This window comes from Pelodiscus sinensis, chromosome 14, assembly GCF_049634645.1.
Source record: "Pelodiscus sinensis isolate JC-2024 chromosome 14, ASM4963464v1, whole genome shotgun sequence".
NCBI lineage: Eukaryota > Metazoa > Chordata > Testudines > Trionychidae > Pelodiscus > Pelodiscus sinensis.
This window is the reverse complement of record NC_134724.1, coordinates 38,649,904-38,669,836: the sequence shown is the minus strand read 5'-3', so window position 1 is coordinate 38,669,836 and position 19,933 is coordinate 38,649,904. Positions and strand designations below refer to the sequence as shown.

The 19,933-nt window shown below is 47.0% G+C and overlaps 1 protein-coding gene across 1 annotated transcript in view; it reads left to right on the top strand.

Annotated features, from left to right (window-relative positions):
- The first annotated feature begins 4,070 nt into the window (after window positions 1-4,070).
- Window positions 4,071-19,933, top strand: part of NPTN (neuroplastin) — a 70,426-nt gene continuing 54,563 nt past the window's right edge. The window contains exon 1 of the mRNA XM_075897570.1: window positions 4,071-4,258. Coding sequence (XP_075753685.1) covers window positions 4,189-4,258 — 70 coding nt within the window. The 5' untranslated portion in view covers window positions 4,071-4,188. The remainder of the gene's footprint in view (window positions 4,259-19,933) is intronic.

The following is a 19,933-nucleotide window of genomic DNA, read 5'->3' as shown; positions in this document are numbered from 1 at the left end:
CTGGAGCGGGGCAACAGACTGAGGGACCCTCTGCAGAGGGCACCGGGATGGGCCCGTTTGTATCCTGGAAGGGGTTTATGATACACAGGGCGTGACTCGGCCAGACAGCTGAGTTGCCGAAGAGGCTTTTGACTGACAAACTGAGGCAGCACAGGAACCCCACACTCGGCCAGAGGGGGGCGCTTGCGTGAGGGGAGGGCCGACCCCGTTGCAGGGGACCTCGGAACGGCCACATCCCTATCCAAGCAACCCCACATAGCGGTGAGATAAGTCTCAGGGGCCCAGGTGGGACAGGTCCGCAGGGATGGGCGAAAGGCTGCTGGTGGGGGTGTATGGTCCTGCTAGTCTGCGCATGGATCTGCTATGGGCCGTCTCTCTTCCTAGGCTGCTTCCTCACACCAGTCTCCTCCCACTTCCCTATGCAACAGGGCTGCTCTCCCCCTCCCTTGCCAAGAGATCCGGTTCTGCTGCTTTCTGGGCTTCCTTGAGCGCTGCGCTAATCTGCTAGTGCCACCTACTGTCTATTTCTGATAACCCCATCTAGAAATCCACCTGCAGCGAGGCCATTTGCTAAAACAGCCTTTTCTCCCAACCAGGAACATCTCTTCTGCTCCCTCCATGCCACCTCTGGAGCCACTCGGCCAGACCCTTCCTCTTGAGAGGCGGAACCATTCCAGGGCAAAGCCTGGCCGCCCCTCCAAGACTGTCTCTGTAACACACAGAGGTTGGACTTGCTCAAGAGCTCTTTAAATGGATTCCTGCACCTGCCAGGGTGAACAGGCCTGAGAAGTCCTGCAGAACTGGGCATTAGAGCAGGGGGAATGAGTTTCACCAGCATTTTTTTTTTAGAAAGAAATAGAATTTTGCAGGAACCTTTTACATGAAAAATTTCTAGTTTGTTTCTAAATTATTGATTTTGTTTCAGTGGGGAAAACAAACCTGCTTCATGTGCGTTGTTTGTTCCCTGGTACTCTCTTTTCCAGTGCAAAAAGAGCGAAAAAGCGAGAGAAGACGGGAGTGGGGTTTTTAGCAAAACAAATACAATTAGAATGTGTCAACACTTCTGAATTGTTTCATTAATAATTGAAACATTTGAACCAAAATAAAATGTTCCACAATAATGTGCATTGTGGATGAAAAGCTGTTTTTCCAATGAGGAAAAAACCTCTGTCAACTAAAATATTTGAAGGGTTCTGCTAGGAACATCTACAGATTTGAGGGGTGGGTGGGGGGGAAGGGATTGCTAGAAATAGCCAAATCCCCATTAAATCTCAGAGTCAAGATGCATATAAGACAAGCGTCCTGAAAAATAGATCAATACCTTCCTTTCCTCTCTATTCTGGGATCTTTTATCTTTTTCACGCTTTTTCAGTGACTTTTCAACTTTTTACTCTTTTTCTGTCCTTCACGTTTCAAGACTTTTTTTCTGATTCAGTCTTTTCTCCCCTGTGAGAAACGTGGATCATGAGCCACCAATGTGGGTTATGAGAACTTCAGAGAGACAGGGGGTGACAGTCACACTGAGGTTTTCATCTTCAGAAGGCAAGCTGGGATCTTAGTTCTGTAATTGTGATGTGTGGGCCTTGGGAGTTAACTAATGGGGCGGGGGGGGCAGGGATTGTTTCTAGTCTGATCAAAAATTTGCAGTCACCACTTCACCATATTTCCTTCTCTCTATGACCCTCTGAGCGATTTCCCCCTCTGTTTTCCAGGGTCAACCTCCCTCTATCTGTGTGGCTTTAGCGTATTGATCTGTGCAGCAAACTCGGTTCAAACTGCATCCAAGCAGAGACTTTGTCAGTTTGGCTTCTGGGTGCTCTTGTGAGGAGTGCATGGGAAAGGAAGAGGGCTACTGGGGGTGCCTCCCCATGTATGTACGGATGTGGTTTAGCATTTGAACAACAGAGACTCCTTTAAACAGATCCATCTACAAGAAGTCTTTAAAAGTGGCCTGTAAGGAACAGTGTTCTCCTTGCTGCTCTACAATGTAAAAACCTCAGGGTTTGTTTGTCAGGTTCCCCCCATCTTTGCTTGTATTCAAATGACAACGCCTAGAGGCAAGCCCCCTCGACGGTCTGGAAGTCCCCAAAGTTTGGGTCACTGCCCCTTTTTTCCAGGGCAGACACAGCCCGTAGGCTCAGTTCATAGCAAATGTCCCTCTATCAGGGTATGTATGGCCTACAGGCCTAGTTCAAAGCACAGTTCCCTCTCCCCTGACAGCATAATCCTGGAGTCCGAAGTACAGTCCCCTTTATCCGGGTATACACAGCCCAGAGGGCCTAGTTTGCAGGGAGGCCTCCCAGATGGCTAGGGAGCAGGCTTGTTGGGGGCAGGGTAGGGGAGCCCAGGCCCTCCTGCTCCACCGGGTCCCAGCGCAGGGCCCTGTTGCCAGTGGCGGGTTCCACTGCCTGCTTGGCAGGGATTCCACCCGGAACACGCCAAGCTCCCAGAGCCCAATCCTCTGCTCATTTTTTTAATTGTATCCTTTGGTATATATGGTTGTGACTATTTTCTTCCACTACTTGATCTGAGCAAGTGGGTTTGGCCCACGAAAGCTCATCATCTAATAAACCATCTTGTTAGTCTTTAAAGTGCTACATAGTCCTGTATTTTGCTTCAGCTACCCCAGACTAACACGGCTACATTTCTATTACTATTCTACCACAGGTTGGACCTCCCTGTTGGCACCCTCGGGTCCTGACTGGTCCCTAATGAGGGAATTTGCTGGACCAGGCCAGGTCCCTTGATATGGCCCCTCAGCCTGCCACCAGCTCATTCCACCCTAGCCGGGCTGCCTGTTGACCGTCCCCAGCCCCACTCTGGCCCTGGTGCACAGTCCTGATAGGGCTGCCAAGGCACCAGCTCCACTGCTGGGCAGCATGTAGCCCCAGCACATACTACCTCAGCCCCAGTCACATTGCCATGGTCTCACGCTGATGTAGGGCTGCCGCAGGATGTTCCACTACTACTAGTCCTGATGGGCTCCCAGCTGCTGACCCTCCTGGCCTGGGGCTCTCTCGTCCAGCAATAGTCATCCTGCCAGACCGCAGAGGGTCCTGGTTTAGGGAGGTGCAACCTGTAGTAGCTTGGGTTTTTTTATAGCCAAACAAACAAATGAAAAAACTACCAGTCAGCTGAGTTTGTGCTGCCTCACTGCATGCAGTGTGTACCCATGTTCACACCTGTGCCTTCCGGGAGAACTCGGACAGCTCTCCCATAACGCCTCAGCAGGGAACAGCCTGGAAGACACGTACCCAAAGCCGAGCCAGCAGCCTGGGGGGCAACTCACCCTAGGACATCCCACCTCGCAGCAAGGGGTGGAACGAGCAGCTGACAAATCAGCCAGGCAAGTGCCTCGGCCCCATAGCACAGGGCAGCCTGCTGCAGGCTACCAGCATAGCCGCATGGGCCAGGCCCAGGCCCCTGGCAGGGCGACCCTGGAGAGTAGCCGCGGTGCGGTCAGGGGAGAGGCGGCTGCAATGGACTCGGGTCAGACTCAGAAAGTAGAGCAGAGGCGGCGAACCGGGGCACGGTCCCACTGGGACCTCTGCAGGGCGGGATCCAAGCGCGCTCGGGTCCGGCACTAGCCCGGCCCCTGGTCACCGGGCACCGCCACGTGCTCCGGGCAGCGGCACCGAGTCCCCGGCTCGGAGCAGGCGGGAGCGGCCCCTCCCAGCGTAGCCCCGCCCCTCGCGGCCAGGGCGATCGCGGACCCCGGGCACGTGGCCGCTCGGGGTGTCCCGGGCCCAGCGCCAGGGAAGCGGCTAAGGGGGCGGGGCCGAGAGGCGGGGGCGGGGCTGGACGGCCCTGCCCACGCGGCGCGCTCTAGTCTCCCGCCCACAGGCCTTCCCCGGGGGGGGCGGGGCGGCGCCCCAAGGCCCCGCCCCCCCGCCTCGAGCCTAGCGCCCCCGCGGCCGTCACAGCCTCTCGGCCGCGGCCTCGCCCTGCGCGCGCAGCACCCAGGCGCGGGGGCGGGAGGTATCGCCAAGGGACAGCAGCGCGCGAGCGAGCGGGCGGGGCCGCGAGGGGTGGGGCCGCTGCAATCACGTGACGCCGGCCCCCGCTGCGCCCAGCCGGTCACGTGCCCTGGCCCCTCCCGCCCCGAAGTCTCGCGAGGCTCGGCGCTGCGGTAGCCGGTCGGTGGCAGGACAGAGCCGGTCACGCTCCCCTCGCGCCCCGCCCGGCAGGATGGCCCTGCGGCTCTGCTGCCTGCTGGCCGCCGCCAGCCTCCTCGCGGGCCCCGCCGCCGCGCAGAACGGTGAGTGGGGGGCTGAGGAGAGGGGCTTGGCCCCGGGGGGGCTGTGGGGTCTGGCCCCGGAGGGGGGGGCTGTGGGGACGGGGGGGGCATGGCCCCGGAGGGGGGGGCTGTGGGGACGGGGGGGGCATGGCCCCGGAGGGGGGGGGCTGTGGGGACGGGGGGGGGCATGGCCCCGGAGGGGGGGGCTGTGGGGACGGGGGGGGGCATGGCCCCGGAGGGGGGGGGCTGTGGGGACGAGGGGGGGCATGGCCCCGGAGGAGGGGGCTGTGGGGACGGGGGGGGTCTGGCCCCGTTGGGGGGGGCTGTGGGGTGGGGAGTCATGCAGGGCCACCCCCATATGTGAGGAGGGGGCCTGGTGCTGGCAGGAGGGGTGTGATGGGGCCAGCTGTTGGGCAGCCATGGGGAGGGTGCAGTGTTGTGGGGAGTACCTTGGGCGGGCAGGTGGGAAGTCAGACTGATATGTGGGGGTGGGCAGGGAAGTGGTGAAGTGTGTGGCTGTGGTGGGAGGAGGCTGATGTGTGGCAGGATCTGGTCATGGCAGAGGGGAGAAATGGAGGGAGAGCAATGAGCATGTAGGGAGGACGGGGGATTAACAGTGAGGTGTGTGAAGCTGGAACGGGATGGGGTGGTCATGTGGAGGGAGGCTGAGTGGTAATGTCCTGAGGTCTGCATGTTTTGAGGATAGCATGAGACAGGCAGCACACCAGTGAGTTGGGGTGATGGATGGACGCTAACATGAATTTGATTTGCCTGTGTGCAGCATGAGCAGGTATTTTCTTGGGGCAAGTCTGTGCTACAAAATTAAGGCTACCGGAGTTATGTCCATGTTCAGCTAGTGCAGTAATTAAATTGTTTTTAAGTGTACATACTGTGCATCTTGTATTGGGCAGTGTGACACCTCACCAGGCCTGCTTGCACTAGTTCAGCTGCTAAGGTATAGGGCATTTTGTGACAGCTTCTGAAAAGCATTTAATACAAGCAACATGACAGTGTCTACATGGACGCTATGTCGACCTAACTGCATCAGCACAATGACTCTCTGAGGGAGTTGCTCATTTGGGGGAGGGGGTAAGCTACAGGGGTGGGAGCTGTATTTTAGTGTAGATGCTGACATATTTAAGTCAATGTAAATTGCCTTATTTTGACCCGATTCTGCAGTGTAGACCAGGCCTAAGCACAGGAGCAGCAAAGCAATGTGATATGCTGACCATTGGGCTATGGAAAGTGGATATGGAAAACTAGTGCCAGCCACACTGACTCTATATTCGTATAGACTATATATTACGCAGCATTCAGCAGTTACTGCTTTAATGATTCAATTTAAAAAGTATATTTGTGCTAACAGCTACTGTGCAAACATGATGCTTGGATCATTCACCACACTTAGTCTCTGATGATCCTTAATAGCATATCGTGTTCATGTACTGGAAATATTAAACAGTCAGTAGACAGGTCAGTGTAGTCAGATAAATGCAGCCTGCAATATCAAGAACTGCAACTTAAATCACAGCTGCTTTCTGAATTTTTGTATCTCAGGGAGCTTCTGAGGTATTTAAGGTCCTATGCAGCGTGTGAGATGCTCTTGGTATAATGGAAAGTCTCTGCCCACCTACTAAATCTGCATCTGCTGAGCTGACTTAAATGATTTATAATGGAATAAAATTGTAGTTTCTTAGCAACCAAAGAGAGATCCTCTAATAGGCCCATAAAGGAAAAGCTTATTTGTTTTCTCATAGGGTAGTGTGTGCTAAATCTAGCATAGCATATTATCTCGCTGCAAGTTTGCAGCTAAGTGCATGACCGTGGCAGTGTAAAACAGGGCCAAGAGGCTTGCCTTCATGAATACAACTGAAACGTTTCAAAGAAAGTCATGACAACCTTATGAAATGTATGATGAGCTATGTGATCCTAATGCTAGTGCAAGGGGTCTCAAATTGTGGCAAGTGAAATGATTGCAATTGGAAGCCTCTAACAGGGTGTCCTGTCCAGGATCAACCCCTTTAAAGTGGATTAGCCAACTCTTGTTTTGTGACCTGGTTTTTTTACAAAAACAGGTATTCAAAAGCAGTGGACTGTCACCAGCTATTAATCAGATAAATACCTCTGTAACATAACATCCAGCAGGTAGGGGATGCTCAGGCTGTGAGTGGAGAAATGCAGGGAAATATTGGGTCAGGAGGGAGGCTCTTTGGGATGGGTATCAGGAGCAGAAGATTTGTGTGAAGTAATGCACATTGGAAAACATAATCCCAATTGTGCATACAAAATGATGGGATATGAATTAGCTGTTACAACTCAAGAGAGAGATCTTGGAGTCAGTATGTCCACTCAAGATGCAATGGCAGTTAAAAAGCCAACTGAATATTAGGTACCATTTTGAAAGAAATAGATAAAGACAGAAAAATATCAACCAACCTTGAATGCAGTGTGCAGTTCTGGTTGGCCCATCTGAAAAAAGAAGGGGGCGCAGGAGCAGCTTCGCGAGCTGCACTTTTAAGGGGCAAGAGCTGCATGCGGCTTGCAAGCTGCGAGTTGGCCATGGCTGGTCTATACAATCATGGATAGCATGGAGAAAGTGAATAATGAAGTGGTACTCCTTCACATAACACAAGTGCTAGGGTTCACCTAATGGAATTAATAGGCAACAGTTTTAAAACAATCAGCAGGAAGTATTTCTCCAGACAGTAAATAGTCAAACTGAGGAACTCATTGCCTGGGGATGTTGTGAATGCTGAGACTTTAAAAGGGCTCAAAAAATAAATAATTTATTAAGGGAATGTCCATCAATGGTGGTTTGCCATGCTCTGAGTGTCCCTAAGCCTCGGGTTATCAGATGGTGGGACTGGACAACAGGGAACACATCACATGGTAATTGCCTTTTCAGTAAATTCCCTCTGACCAGTGCCAGAAGCTTCTGTGTCAGATGACAGGATACTGGATAGGGATATGACTGGTTAACTGCAGGGGCTGGAGGAGCTCCCCGTCTGCTGCAGGCATGGGGGCTGCTCCAGCCCCACAGGGAGCCCACTGGGCTGGAACAGCTGGGCTGGAACAGCCCTTGCCTGGAGTGCTCTGCCCACCTGCCCCCCTCTTTAAACATACTCTTTAACCAGTTAACTGATTCATTGGTTAACAAATTCAAACGGGATTTTGCATCCCTAACACTGGGCAAGATAGACCATTTGACTGACACAGTAGGACCGTTTTTACGTTCTTATTGATGTGCTGGGGGAGTCTGTCTGAATCACAGCCCAATTCCAAGGAGGAGGGAGAGAGGCCCAGTGTGAGAGCTCAAAGACCATGGGCGTCTCCATGGAGTGGAGCTGGACCTTGGATACTGGCGGGCTGGAGAAGCCTTTTAGAATCACAGCACAGCTCTAAGAAGGAGGGTTGTGCAGCCCTTTTATGAAGGGGAAGGAACTGAGTCCACAAAGTAGGGCAGAAGAACTGTGGGAAAGGCTATCCAGTGAGGCCAGGGCCTGCAGTGAGACTGACACTTCCCTGGCCCAGAAGAAACTGGAGAGGGGATCTGAGAACCTCAAGCCTTGGAACAAGGGTGAATTGAAGCTGAAGTTTCGTGGTGCCCAGGTAAGAATCCATTGCCAATACACATGCCCCCTGTCAAAGGAAAAGGAAGAGCTGGTTAACTGTTATAGGTTGGGGCACTTACTCTTTAATTCAGCAAAACCCAGCTTGGTAGCTTGTGGCTAAGAGGAGACGTTTAGTCTGATATGACAAAATTTGTGGGTTTTGATGCCCTTTGGCATTAGATGTCTGTTAGGTATTTTAGAAAATGGTTTAATGTGCCCATGTAACCGCTAAAAATCTTAGCCATTACAAGGGTACACACTGCGGGCTCTGCACTATAAAGCTTGTGCTGCAGAGCCCACAGCGCAGCCAGCTTCCTGGGAGTGGGGCTGGCAGACAGCGCATGCCAGGGCTTGGCTACCAGCCTGTGCTGCAGGCTGGTACAGAGCCAGTTGTGTGGGGTGGCAGCCGGCTCTCAGCGTGTACTGGCTCCTGCCTGCTGGCCCTACTCCCAGGGAGCCGGCTTATAAGAGGAATCCTGGCGCTCTTGGACCAGCTCCCAGGAAGCTGGCAGCTGCCCCACGTTGTGGGCTCTGATAGTAGAGCAGGGTTGTAATGCACAGGAGTGGTGCTGACCAGCACCCAGTGACTAAGGGGTTAATCTCCAGTAGCTAGCAGAGGTTTTGGCTAGAGTACCTGGGAGAACCAATTGAGATCGAGGGTTGAAATTTGACTGTCAAGACTTTTCTCTATGTTTTAATTTGTTTTCCTTAGTTGCTCTAACATCTAGCAACCAAGTATGCATTCTCAAGTTTATCTTTCGTAATAAAAATCATTTTTTAAGGTGATGATTTGATTCTTGTGTCCTAGGTGGTCTATTGGTGTGTATCTGCATGCCTCTGACTGAGGGGTCAGCTACCAGAGACTGCAGCTTGTTTTTAATGAAAAAAGAAAAATAAGTATAGAACAAACCTCAGTGTAGGAACTGGACCTTAGACTGAAACTCACGAGTATCTCACTTAACATAGCAACTATTGAGTATTCTGTGAAGCAGGCATGTCCTTCTCATTAATGGCACTTCTAAAATTTTCTCTGACCTATTAAAATATTTAATCTTGATTTAAACTTTGTAAAAAGTAAACAAAGAACATTTTGGCTCATGTTCAACAGTAGTCCAGTTTAGAATTAGTAGGAATTTCAAAGTTAAATTAAACAAATTAAAAAGTCAAGCCTCTGATTTTTAATTTCGTGGCATATCAAAATATTTGATGTTTTGTGGTTTTTGGTAATTTGCTTAAAATGACTGACATAAGTAATTGACGCTTTTGACTCTGTCTAAAAGCCCACGATACTATACATGGTATGTGAGCCAATAAAGTTTGGGAACAGGTGAGCTGGTGAGTTATAAAGTCTAGGGGTATGTCTACACTGCAGATTTTTTTTGGGGGGGGGAAATGGCTGTTTTTCTGAAAAAACTCCAGTTATGGCCACACTGCAATTGCATTCTTTTTGGGGGGGGGGGAGGGGAAAGGGAATTGAAAGAACAGAGGGTTTTTTCAGACATTGGCAAACCTCTTTCTACCAGGAAGAAGCTTTTTCTGGAAGAGCTCTTTTGGAAAAAGGGGGGTGGGTGTGTGTGTGTGTGTGTGTGTGTGTGGAAGAGGAAAGAGGGGGAAAAAACACAGGTGCCCTGATAGCCACTCTATCCATAGTAATCACAGCCTAAATGCAAGATAGCATCTACACTGAATGGACTCTAAAAAGCAGATGGCTTTTTCGATGCACTCTTGCTGTGTAGACATTCTCTTTCGGAAGATGTTTTTTCAGAAGATCTTTTCCAGAAAAGCATCTTCTGGAAGAAGCCTGGAGTCTTAGACATAGCCTTGGGCTCTCTGCCTTCCGTGGCCCTGCAGGCCACTCAGAGTAGCTGCCTGCAGGGGCCATGTGTGCTGCTCTGGAAGCTGCAAGCTGGAAGGAAGGGGTACTTTCCAATGGGCTGGAAAGCTGAGTGTGTGTGCTTGAGGGCAGGGGCAGTGTGCAAAGCCTCTGGATCCCCCCCTTGGGCCCTCTGAACCGCTTGTGCGGTTGGGGTAGGTAGGAAGCCTGGCGGAGGCCGGATTTGGCCTATCCCTGGTGTAGGGGGTTCTGCGCCCAATTGTAAAACTTAGCTAATATAAATTAAGACATTTGAAGATACATATGCTGCAGGGACTAGAGATTTTTAATGCAGAAAAATTGGACTGCAGATCTAGGCACATTTTGAAATATCTTTTAAAAAGGAAAGCAATCACTCAATATAAGTCACTGGTTTTCAGGGTTTTTTTTTTTTCCTGGCTTGCAAATGTTGTTTTTAGCAGGTACTTTGCAGCAGGGTTGAGACTATTATCTTGTCAACATAGGTCAGTTCTATTGACTTGCCTCTTTATGCATTGTTGTTGTTTTAGAATAAGTGAGGGTCCCTTAATACAATTATTCGTGAACCTCTGCCAAATAAACAAATGGAGAACTGGATGAGATGTGAAATCTTTAACCTATGTGCCATGTTTGGAAGTCTGAAACAGAAGAGATGGCAGCACTGCCGAATCTATTAATGAGACTAAACAGCCCTCTCCCCTCAAATCTTTCAGAATCCATTTAAAATGGATGAAAACTGTAGGCTTGTCTACAATACCAAAAATGTGCAAAGTTAGAGGCTAGGCTTTTTAAAATGGTCTAAAGGTGTTCAATTATAACGAGGAATAGACACACAGTTTCCTTTCCGAGGAAATTATGTGCCTATTTCCCATTAAAATGTAAAATTGTAATGTAAAAATTATGGCTAGAAAGTGCTGTAGATATGTCCAACCTCCTTTCTGTCAAATTCTGCCTGACTCCTGTGGTCTGATTGCTTTCCAGGTGTAATTAATATCCATAGAGTTTATTTGTGTCTGTTATGTGTGTGAGTTGAGGGGAGCAGTGAGTTAAAAGGGCCATGTGCTTGTAGTTGTTTCAGAGGAAAGGCAGGCAGGATGAGGAACGATGGTGGGAGAGTTGGAAACTATAGATATGCATGCAACTCTGCAACATAAATGTTTGCTTTATGATAGTGAATACAAATCTTCAGGAGGCCAGTTAGTGAATGCTGATATAAAGTCAGAGTTAGGCTAAAGTGTCTAGCCATGTACTGCACTCATCATGATTTCTGTTGCTGGCATAAAGGCCTAGCTAGCCAGATAGTATCTGGTACTGGCATAAAGCAAGTACTGGTAGACACAGAACTTAGAATCCTAGGTTGAGGTTTGTGGTGCTTTGATGGAATAGGCTGAACACTCTAACTAGAATTGTTATTTTTTTTAACAAATGCCCATCCCAACTTTTCAGTTGAAATAAATGATTGCCTCAGAATTTGATAGGTTAGAGAGAAGACTTGAGGTTGTGCTCAGTTGCAAGGAATACAGATAGTGCAGAGTTCAACTTGCCTAAGAAACTGCAGATGTTTGGATTCCAGTGGCATCGCTGTTGTCTGTTGTGACTTGCTGTGTTCTTGACAAGCTTTGTGAAACCAAATGTGAGCCACTTGCCTCTGGTACACTCAGCCAGAAAGTTCACTTGTCGCAGCTCTGGTGGGTTGAGGGATGTTCTGTGCACCCACATTATGGACTTGCATGGGCCAATGGAAGGAGAGTAGTAGGTTTGTATAATAATCAACAGTAAATGAGGAACTGTCACTGTACACAATGAACGGGGAAGAGTGTCATGATTTTTAATTACAAATGAGCTTTCTTATGAAAAAGCGAGGGGGTGCATTGATTGGCAGGAACTCTGGATTTGCATCAGGGATTGATGTTTGGAAACAACTTCCCAGTTTGTGTTGTGTTCTGTTTGTCCTTCTATACACATTATGATGTGATGGAAATAAACTTTCTTAACAAAATAAGTCTTTATTTGTGAACATAGTTATATTCCAAAAGAGCAATATTAAAGCTTTGCTGGGCAGTCCAGCTTGTATTAGAACGTCAAAAACACCACAAATAAGTCAGACAAGTGCATAAAACAGTCAACGGTGGACCCTGAAACCCATGAAAGCAAAACAAACCCAACCCCACGAAAAGACCAAACTATTCTGCATCTATATGTTCCTCCCCCCATTCTCTTTTCCCTTTCTTGCACATTTAGCACATACTTGGACTGCTGCATCTGGGTGGAGGCCTTCATGGATTGAAGGACAGCGGATTTGTATCTTGTTCAGCTTCTGTTAAGTCCTGGCTGCATGGGCCTCTCAACTAAAGAACTGTCCAAATTGTTCCCAGTCTGCAGCACATGGTAGTTTAAAGGGGGCTCAGGATGTGGTGAGGATGCAGCTGAAGCCTGCACTCTTGTGGTCATTAGCACAATCAACTTTTCAAACAGGTCTTTCTGCTATGCTCCATCTCCTTCCATCAACTGGTATATCTGCTCCAGAAACCGCACTGCCAACATTGGGTCTTGCTGCAAATTCTGTTCTCTGTAGCCTGTTCTCTCCCTCTGTAGCCTGTCCCTTTCAATTTGCCATGAATCCGCTTCCCTTCAGTTCTGCATCTGGTTGTTGGCCCTATTTAGAATATCCACCATAAGTTCTTTTTAGGAAAGCTTTTTTTAGGACTATCTGTGATAGTTTGAAATCACAGGCTTTTTCTGGAGGATGGCCAAGCTACTGTGATACAAGGGCTTGCAGAAATTGGAGGGCCTGAAAGTAGATGTCAAACAGCACATTATTGTTTCAATACTTCAGAAAAGGTTGGGTGCATCTGCGGAGAAGACTGTCTTGTGGAATGTGAAGACCAGAAATTTTACCGAGTAGAGCTGTGCTTCAGAATATTGTGAAGGGAATGCTTCCAGTTCCCAGATGCTCTCTTGACACAGGCAAAGTTATTCAGAGTAAAAAGAGATCACAAACAATGGTAAGTTAAAATTACAAATGCTATATGTTTTAAAAATCAGGGGAGAAAGAAGGGATGTGGCTCACTCCTTAAGCCTTTTCTAGCCTTTCAGACATTCTCTGTTCTTGAGAACATACTTCTGAAAGTTCCAAAATGGCAAAGGGAGGTAGTTCCAACATGCCAGTTTTACGTGCCACCGATGTTTTCAAGCTTCTGGTGACTGAGCAGAACGTCTGTGAGTGGAGTGGGCTATAACCAGGTAGACCTGGATAACATGGCCTTCCCTGAAATGTCAGATTCCTAGGATGGGAAATGTGCAGGATCCAGGATTGGTTAGAATTCATGGGGGAATCAGTAGGATGCTGCATTAGCATGCACATGGGTTACTGCCTCCCAATGGCTTCCATACAACCTAGTTCAACTATCTATCTGTGGAGTACATGGAGAAACACACAATAAAGCGTACTGTGAGAGATACACAAGCCATCTTCCTCCCTGGTACATATCTGGACTGAATTCAAATCTCCAGCAATATGTAGGACATTGATTTAATCACCCGTGGATTACATTTCCATCCATGAGGGTTGGATGACTTGCACAGAGCAGCATAATAAAAAGTTCTTATGTTTCACATGCACACTCATCTGTGTAAACAGGTGCAGGTATCAAGTAAACATTGTTTAATTGTAATCCAGAGATGTCATTATTCCCCTTTATTCGGCTTTGGTGAGGCCATATCTGGAGTATTGTGTCCAGTTCTGGGCCCCCCCACTACAAAAAGGATGTGGACGCATTGGAGAGGGTCCAGCGGAGGGCAACCAAAATGATTAGGGGGCTGGAGCATGTGACCTATGAGTCAAGGCTGAGGGAGTTGGGTCTGTTTAGTTTGGAGAAGCTAAGAGTGAGGGGGGATTTGATAGCAGCCTTCAACTTCCCAAAGGGAGGTTCCAAAGAGGATGGAGAGAGGCTGTTCTCAGTAGTGACAGATGGCAGAACAAGGAGCAATGGTCTCAAGTTGTGGTGGGAGAGGTCCAGGTTGGATATTAGGAAAAACTATTTCACTAGGAGGGTGGTGAAGCGCTGGAATGGGTTACCTAGGGAAGTAGTGGAGTCTCCATCCCTGGAGGTGTTTAAGTCTCGGCTTGACAAAGCCCTGGCTGGGTTGATTTAGTTGAATTGGTCCTGCCTAGAGCAGGGGGCTGGACTTGATGACCTTCTGATGTCTCTTCCAGTTCTATGGGTCTATGACTGCTTCCTGGGGTCATTTTGAATTCCACATGGTGGGGTGAGGTGCTGGCATACATTCCGCCATTAATGGATACACGGTACTGCCTGCAGTTTGATACATTTTGCATTAGGTTGTAACCCTGAGGTGCTGCCTATTCATGTATTAATAGCAAACATGGACCCAAATGCTTACCAGTCTGAGAGACTACTTGTGCTCTCAATTCAGTGGCAGGCCCCTCTTCCTGAGAGTATTATTAAATAGCTCCTCCAAGCATGCATCCAGCATGTGCAGCAGGCCCTCTCATGGCAGAGCCTTCTTGTGGGATCTACTGGAGCTACTTTGCTAGCCTGGTCTGGAACCTGCTGGTTCTGCTCTTGTCTGATAGTAGATTCTGGGCTCTAAAAGACATCATCCATCTTAAGCAGGCTATTGTGAACTGCTGTTAGTTCCGTGCGTGGTGCAGCTGCCAGGACCCAGTTAAATTCTTTGTAAAAAAGGCAAAGTGAGTTCTAATCCTTTGCTTTGCAAGAGTTACTTTTGGGTCACTTAATTCTCTCTGCAGTAGTTGTCAGCCAGTTGAATCCCCACTGTTGCCACTTTCATCACTGTTCCCTGGTACACGTGGTCATTTCTGATGCTTACTGAAGTTGAACAGATTGCCTGCCTCAGACCAGAGACTTACCAAATCTGACGCTGCTTCCGTTATTAGGTAGCAGCATGTCTTGCAGATGTCAGTGGCCATTATAAAAGCATGAGAAGGTTCATTCTGTAGCTCAGCAGCTGTACTTCAAGCAGGGGATTTGCTTCCATATCCTAGGAGTCAGTAGAATAATTTTGGCATAGAAAGGACAAGGAACAAAGGCATAGGAGTCTTGAACACTGTGGATCAGCTCTCAGGATCACAGTATAGGGAACCTTGACCTGGGCTATGTCTACATTGCAAAATTTGGTGTTTGGACCCAGTCCTGAAGTGATTCAGGCTTGAACCCACGCCACTTACTGAGTCCAAAGTCCTGACCTTGGGGGGCGTGCTGGCTTGAGTCAGGCAGAATGCTGTGTGGATTGAGCGTAAAGCTGAGCTTGTCTTACATTGCAGTGTGTAGACATACACCCTTAATAGCTGATTCACATTAGTTTGTCACGTGTAGCCTGAGCACATCCTGGACAAGGTGATGAAGAATACATAATATGAATGAAAAAAGGAAGGATGGAAGAGAAGATGAAGCATTAGGAGCAACTGTTGGAGAAAGTCAAGAACTAGATAGTGGATTTGTAGCTAATGTTAATTCCGGCATATGTGCAGAAATGCCCCCAATTGGAATGGGTGCTTAAACTAGCTGGTTAGTGGCAAACGTCACACTTCTTTTCTGATTACTATTTTTAACCATTCTGATATTCATTCGTCTAGCTGTTCACTGAAAAATCATTGAAGATTTCAGTGTCCTAATACTTCACCTTGGAGAGAGCTTTGGATTCAGATTTAAAGGAACATGGTTTTATTTGTAATAACCTTTAAAATGGAAGTTTTGATTTCCTGTTAATCTCCTAGTAGTCTTTCAGCTTTCTGACACAGCAATGAAACTTTCACTGTTTTTAAAGCTAGTTCTAAGCTTTGGTTTGGCAAAATACACTTAATAAACTCTAACATTTTTAACTTAGATGAAAACGCTTACATTTCAATGTTAGAGTAATTGTGAATACTGATGGAAACATCCTGGGAGTGTTTCATAAGAGCTAAAACAAAGAATTTAAGGGCAGTTGAAATATGGAAATACTGTTTAAAGTTCACTTTGTCATACTGATGCCACACACAGCAGTGAATTTTACCAGGCCAAATAGTTTGCTGGAATAGAGAGAGAAGCTCTATTAGTACTAACGCATCCAAAATCAAACTGTTCTAACAATTTTTTAATTGTAGGGGAAGGTAGCAAAAACTAGGAAATTCCATCCCAGATTAAATATACTGAGTCTTGACAGATGGTATACACAGCCACTTACGCTATTTAAACTAAGAATATGCTTGTGTATGAATGAGACACATCCGATTCCTTCATCATTATTTTTTTCTTTCACTTGTTGTATGACTCTTATACGTATGATTTATTTTCTGGTTAGAAAGGGCTAGAGTTCTAAGAAAACTACTTTTTTTTGCCACGGACCGGGCACTCCTCTCTGGGGCATCTTCAGGTGACGGGGCAGCATCACAGTCCTTCTTTCCTTGGTGCCTCTCTGCAGGCTTCTAGCCAGTCTTGATGTGCCTTCAGTGACATGGCCCTTGGGCAAATCACACAGTCCAAATGAACCCCTTCTGGGATATAAGAATCCAATAACACATTGTATTTGTCCTCGCTAGCATCTTTACATTTGGCCCTTTTTTGGGGCTTACCAATTGCTGATAGCAGCACCCAGGCCTACTTGCTGCTCAGGGTTCCAGCCCAGGGACTCTGCATAGCAGCCATGTGAAGTCTCCTCTAATCTGTCACTGCTGTTTCCCTGGGTCTCCTGGTTTTCATCTCTCTTATTTCCAGCCTATCTCAGGCCAGCATCCTCAGGGTCTTTTGTTTTAGGCCAGAGAGGAGCACACTTGTTCTCTTCTCTGATCCCATCCTGGAATAGAGTTGCCAACCCTCTAGGATTGGCCTTGAGTCTCCAGGAATGAAAGATTATCGTTAATGAACAATGTTATGAGATGGAACCTCCAGGTATTCATCCAACCAAAGTTGGCAGCCCTATCCAGGGACTGATTTGCTAAGGGAGACTCTCCAGCTTCTATTTCTCTGAGCCTACTGGGCCCTGATTAGCATTGCTAGATCTTGAGGACCAGGTCTTTCTAGCTTCCAAGATGGTCTGCTTGAATGAGGCCTCTAGGCAGAACTGGGGAACCCACCTTTTTTGCATTTTTCTTCTCTGCTTATTGCTTCCTGGGGCAGGTTGTAGCTCAGCAGTGGGACATCTAGCAGGGAACTATGAAGGCTAGTACACCACATCACAGTGGTGGAGGTATGATGGAGAGGAAAACTAGCTCCAACCTACCCTAGCCTGCCTTAGCATATTGTTTCTTTGGGTGGGCAAAGGATATCGGTTGTGATTTACTGAAAAGTATTTCTTTAGGAAGGTACAAAAGCCCTATAGTGAAATTAGATGGTCTGTCAGTTAGTTTATCAAAACCTCTGGGATTCTTATTTCAAAACAGGTGAAAGTTTATGCAGCTACAAAAACACTTTTTTAAAATAAAGAGCCTTCCAAATGTAGATGTTGGTGGGTACAGCCCTCTGGTGCTTCTCAGAACCAGAAGTGGCAGCTGTTCTTGACAGAATCAGATATGTAAAACTGGAAGGGACCTTGAGATCATTTAGTCCATCCGCCTTTGCCCCATGTTCTGAGGTCCAAGTATCTGTAGACCATTCCCCGCAGGAGTTTGTCTAACTGGTTCAGAATCCTTTGGGAAGAAAGTAACATGAAGAATTAGGTCTACTCCCATATCTTCTGCATGGAGAAGATAGAGCAGTAGCAAGTGCTGATTGATCTAACACAAGGGCAAGATTAGCTTATTCCCCTTCACACAGCAGTGTTGAGGTCGGAGTGATATAATGCCCTTATTCCTTTTACTGTTCCTTTATGTCTTTTTGGAGAGAGGCGAACCAGAAATCTTCCTTTCTTTTCCCTAGCAACAACAAGGGGGTGGAGTTTCAGGTTTGTGAGATGCCTGCTGACCCAAAATATGGCGCTTCCATGTGGGATCCAAGGACAGCACCTTCATAGAAATCATAGCCACTGTTGATAGCAGAATGGTTGGGTGGCTAAAGAACATAAGAACGGCCACGCTGGGTGAGACCCAAGGTCCATCTAGCCCAGTATCATGTCTGCCGACAGTGGCCAATACCAGGTGCCCCAGAGGGAGGGAACACAACGGAATCCTCATGTGATCCCTCCCCTGTCACCCATTTCCAGACAGAGGCTAGGGACCCCATTCCTACCCAGCCTGGCTAATCGCCATTGACGGACCTGACCTCCATGAATCTATTTAGCTCTTTTTTTGAATCCTGTTAAAGTCCTGGTCTTCACATCTTGACAAAGTTCCTCTAATTTTGTATTGGTAAGATTCTTCAGTTAAGGCAAAACCACAAAGACAGAATCACAAAAGCACACCTTTGGATATTCTTAGCATGGTGGATTATGCTATGTTTGTAGAACAGTGTGTAACTGAAAATTCTTGCATCTGGAATCCATCAGAGGGCTTACTTGAATGGTTAAACTGCCTTAATGTCTGCAGGAAGTTGATGAGCTGGACAGAAGGGACATGTTGATTTGTTCAGGGCTTGCATCCAGGAAATTGGGGTATTGTGTTCTGCATTGGTCTAGCTAGCTATTGAGTTCTCCGTTTCTAAGGGTGATGAACTGTACTGGGTAGAGTTACTAGTTTGACAGGAAAGAGAGACGACTTTGGATATTTTCAGAGTCCCAGAGCATTTGGATAGCAAAGTCTTGTGAAAAGTTAATGGTAGTTAAGTTCTCTGCTGCCCTTCTTTCTTTTGGGGAGATTTTCAATATCCTTAAGTGGCACTTGTTACAGGAAATAGGGGTAAGCACTGGTTTGATAAAATGCTGCTGCTATATTTTTATACTTTAAAGTGTGACTTAATTACAATAACTTTTTAAATATAGTTTGGCAGTAAATACATATTGGGGACAGGCAAGTGTGTTGATAGCAAACACAGTTCAGACCTGGGCTTATTTTGGGTTGGTATGGACTGGGACGATTACAGGTATTTCTTAGGAACAGGTTAAAGAGTAACTTTGTGCTAGGGACAAATGGTGCAATTGACCATCTTTTAAAAAAGGAGCATGCACAGAGTTTTTATAGTGTATATATTAGAGCTTACCTCTAGCGTTGGAATGATAGTACTGAAAATGGTAGATTTGTATTCACAGAGCATGGGCAGTAATAGAACTTGGTTCTCCACACCACACTCCCTGCAACAAACCTCATTGCCTACTCTGTCCACGTATGTACATAAGTGATGCCACCACAGACCCTAGCCACATCAGCCAAACCATCATCCACCTGTACATCCAGTAACATGATTTATACTGTCAAGGGTCAGCAAAGCCCCACTGCCATGTGCATTGGCCAAACTGGACAGTCTCTGTGCCAAAGGATACATGAGGAATGGTAGCATTCATAGACTTGTAGGGGGCATTCTTTAGCCTCTTTAGACATTAACAATGGATTTAAAAGTAGCCATCCTTTTACAAAATAATTTCAAAACCTGATTACAAAGGGAGAGAGCCAAAATGAAATTCATTTGCAAATTTAATACCATCAACTTAGGACTGCATAAGGATCTTAACTGGTTAATTCATTACAAAAGCAATTTCCACACAAGTACCCTCTTTTTTTGTGTGTATATATGTATGTATCTCTCACACACCCACCCACCTCTCTTTAAGTGGGTTTCACCCACAAAAGCTGATGCCCTAATAAATCAGTTAGTCTCTAAAGTTCCACTCATTGTTTTTGCGGATACAGACTAACATGGCTACCCCTCTGAGACTATTCTTTATTGCTAACAGAATTTAGCTTGTCTTTGTAATTAATGTAAGCTGGTGTGCCTCGAAGGGCACATGGAGCAGCTTTGAGTTTACACAGTGCCATTTTATTGATTTGTTTCTGAGCAACTTCTCTCAAAGCAAATGAATGTTACAGTAACAGAGATGATGGAAAAATAAGTGAAGCCCAAGAGCACAATCATAATCTGACCCAACAAAAGAATTGCTTTTTCAAAGGATGTCATTCAATACAAGCGCATGTGAAAAGCCAAAGTAGCAGAATTCTCTGGCAATTTAATACCTGGTTGAAAGGATAACTGTCTTGTTTCTGCTGCTGTATTTTAAATATTAATTTCTTTCACTGTTTTCCTCTTCTTGAAAAATGTGTCAAACACCTTAAGGTATTTTTCTAAGTGAATTTAGCAGAGATGCCCAGCCTCTCCTGTACCTTGTACCCCTAGGTCAGAATTC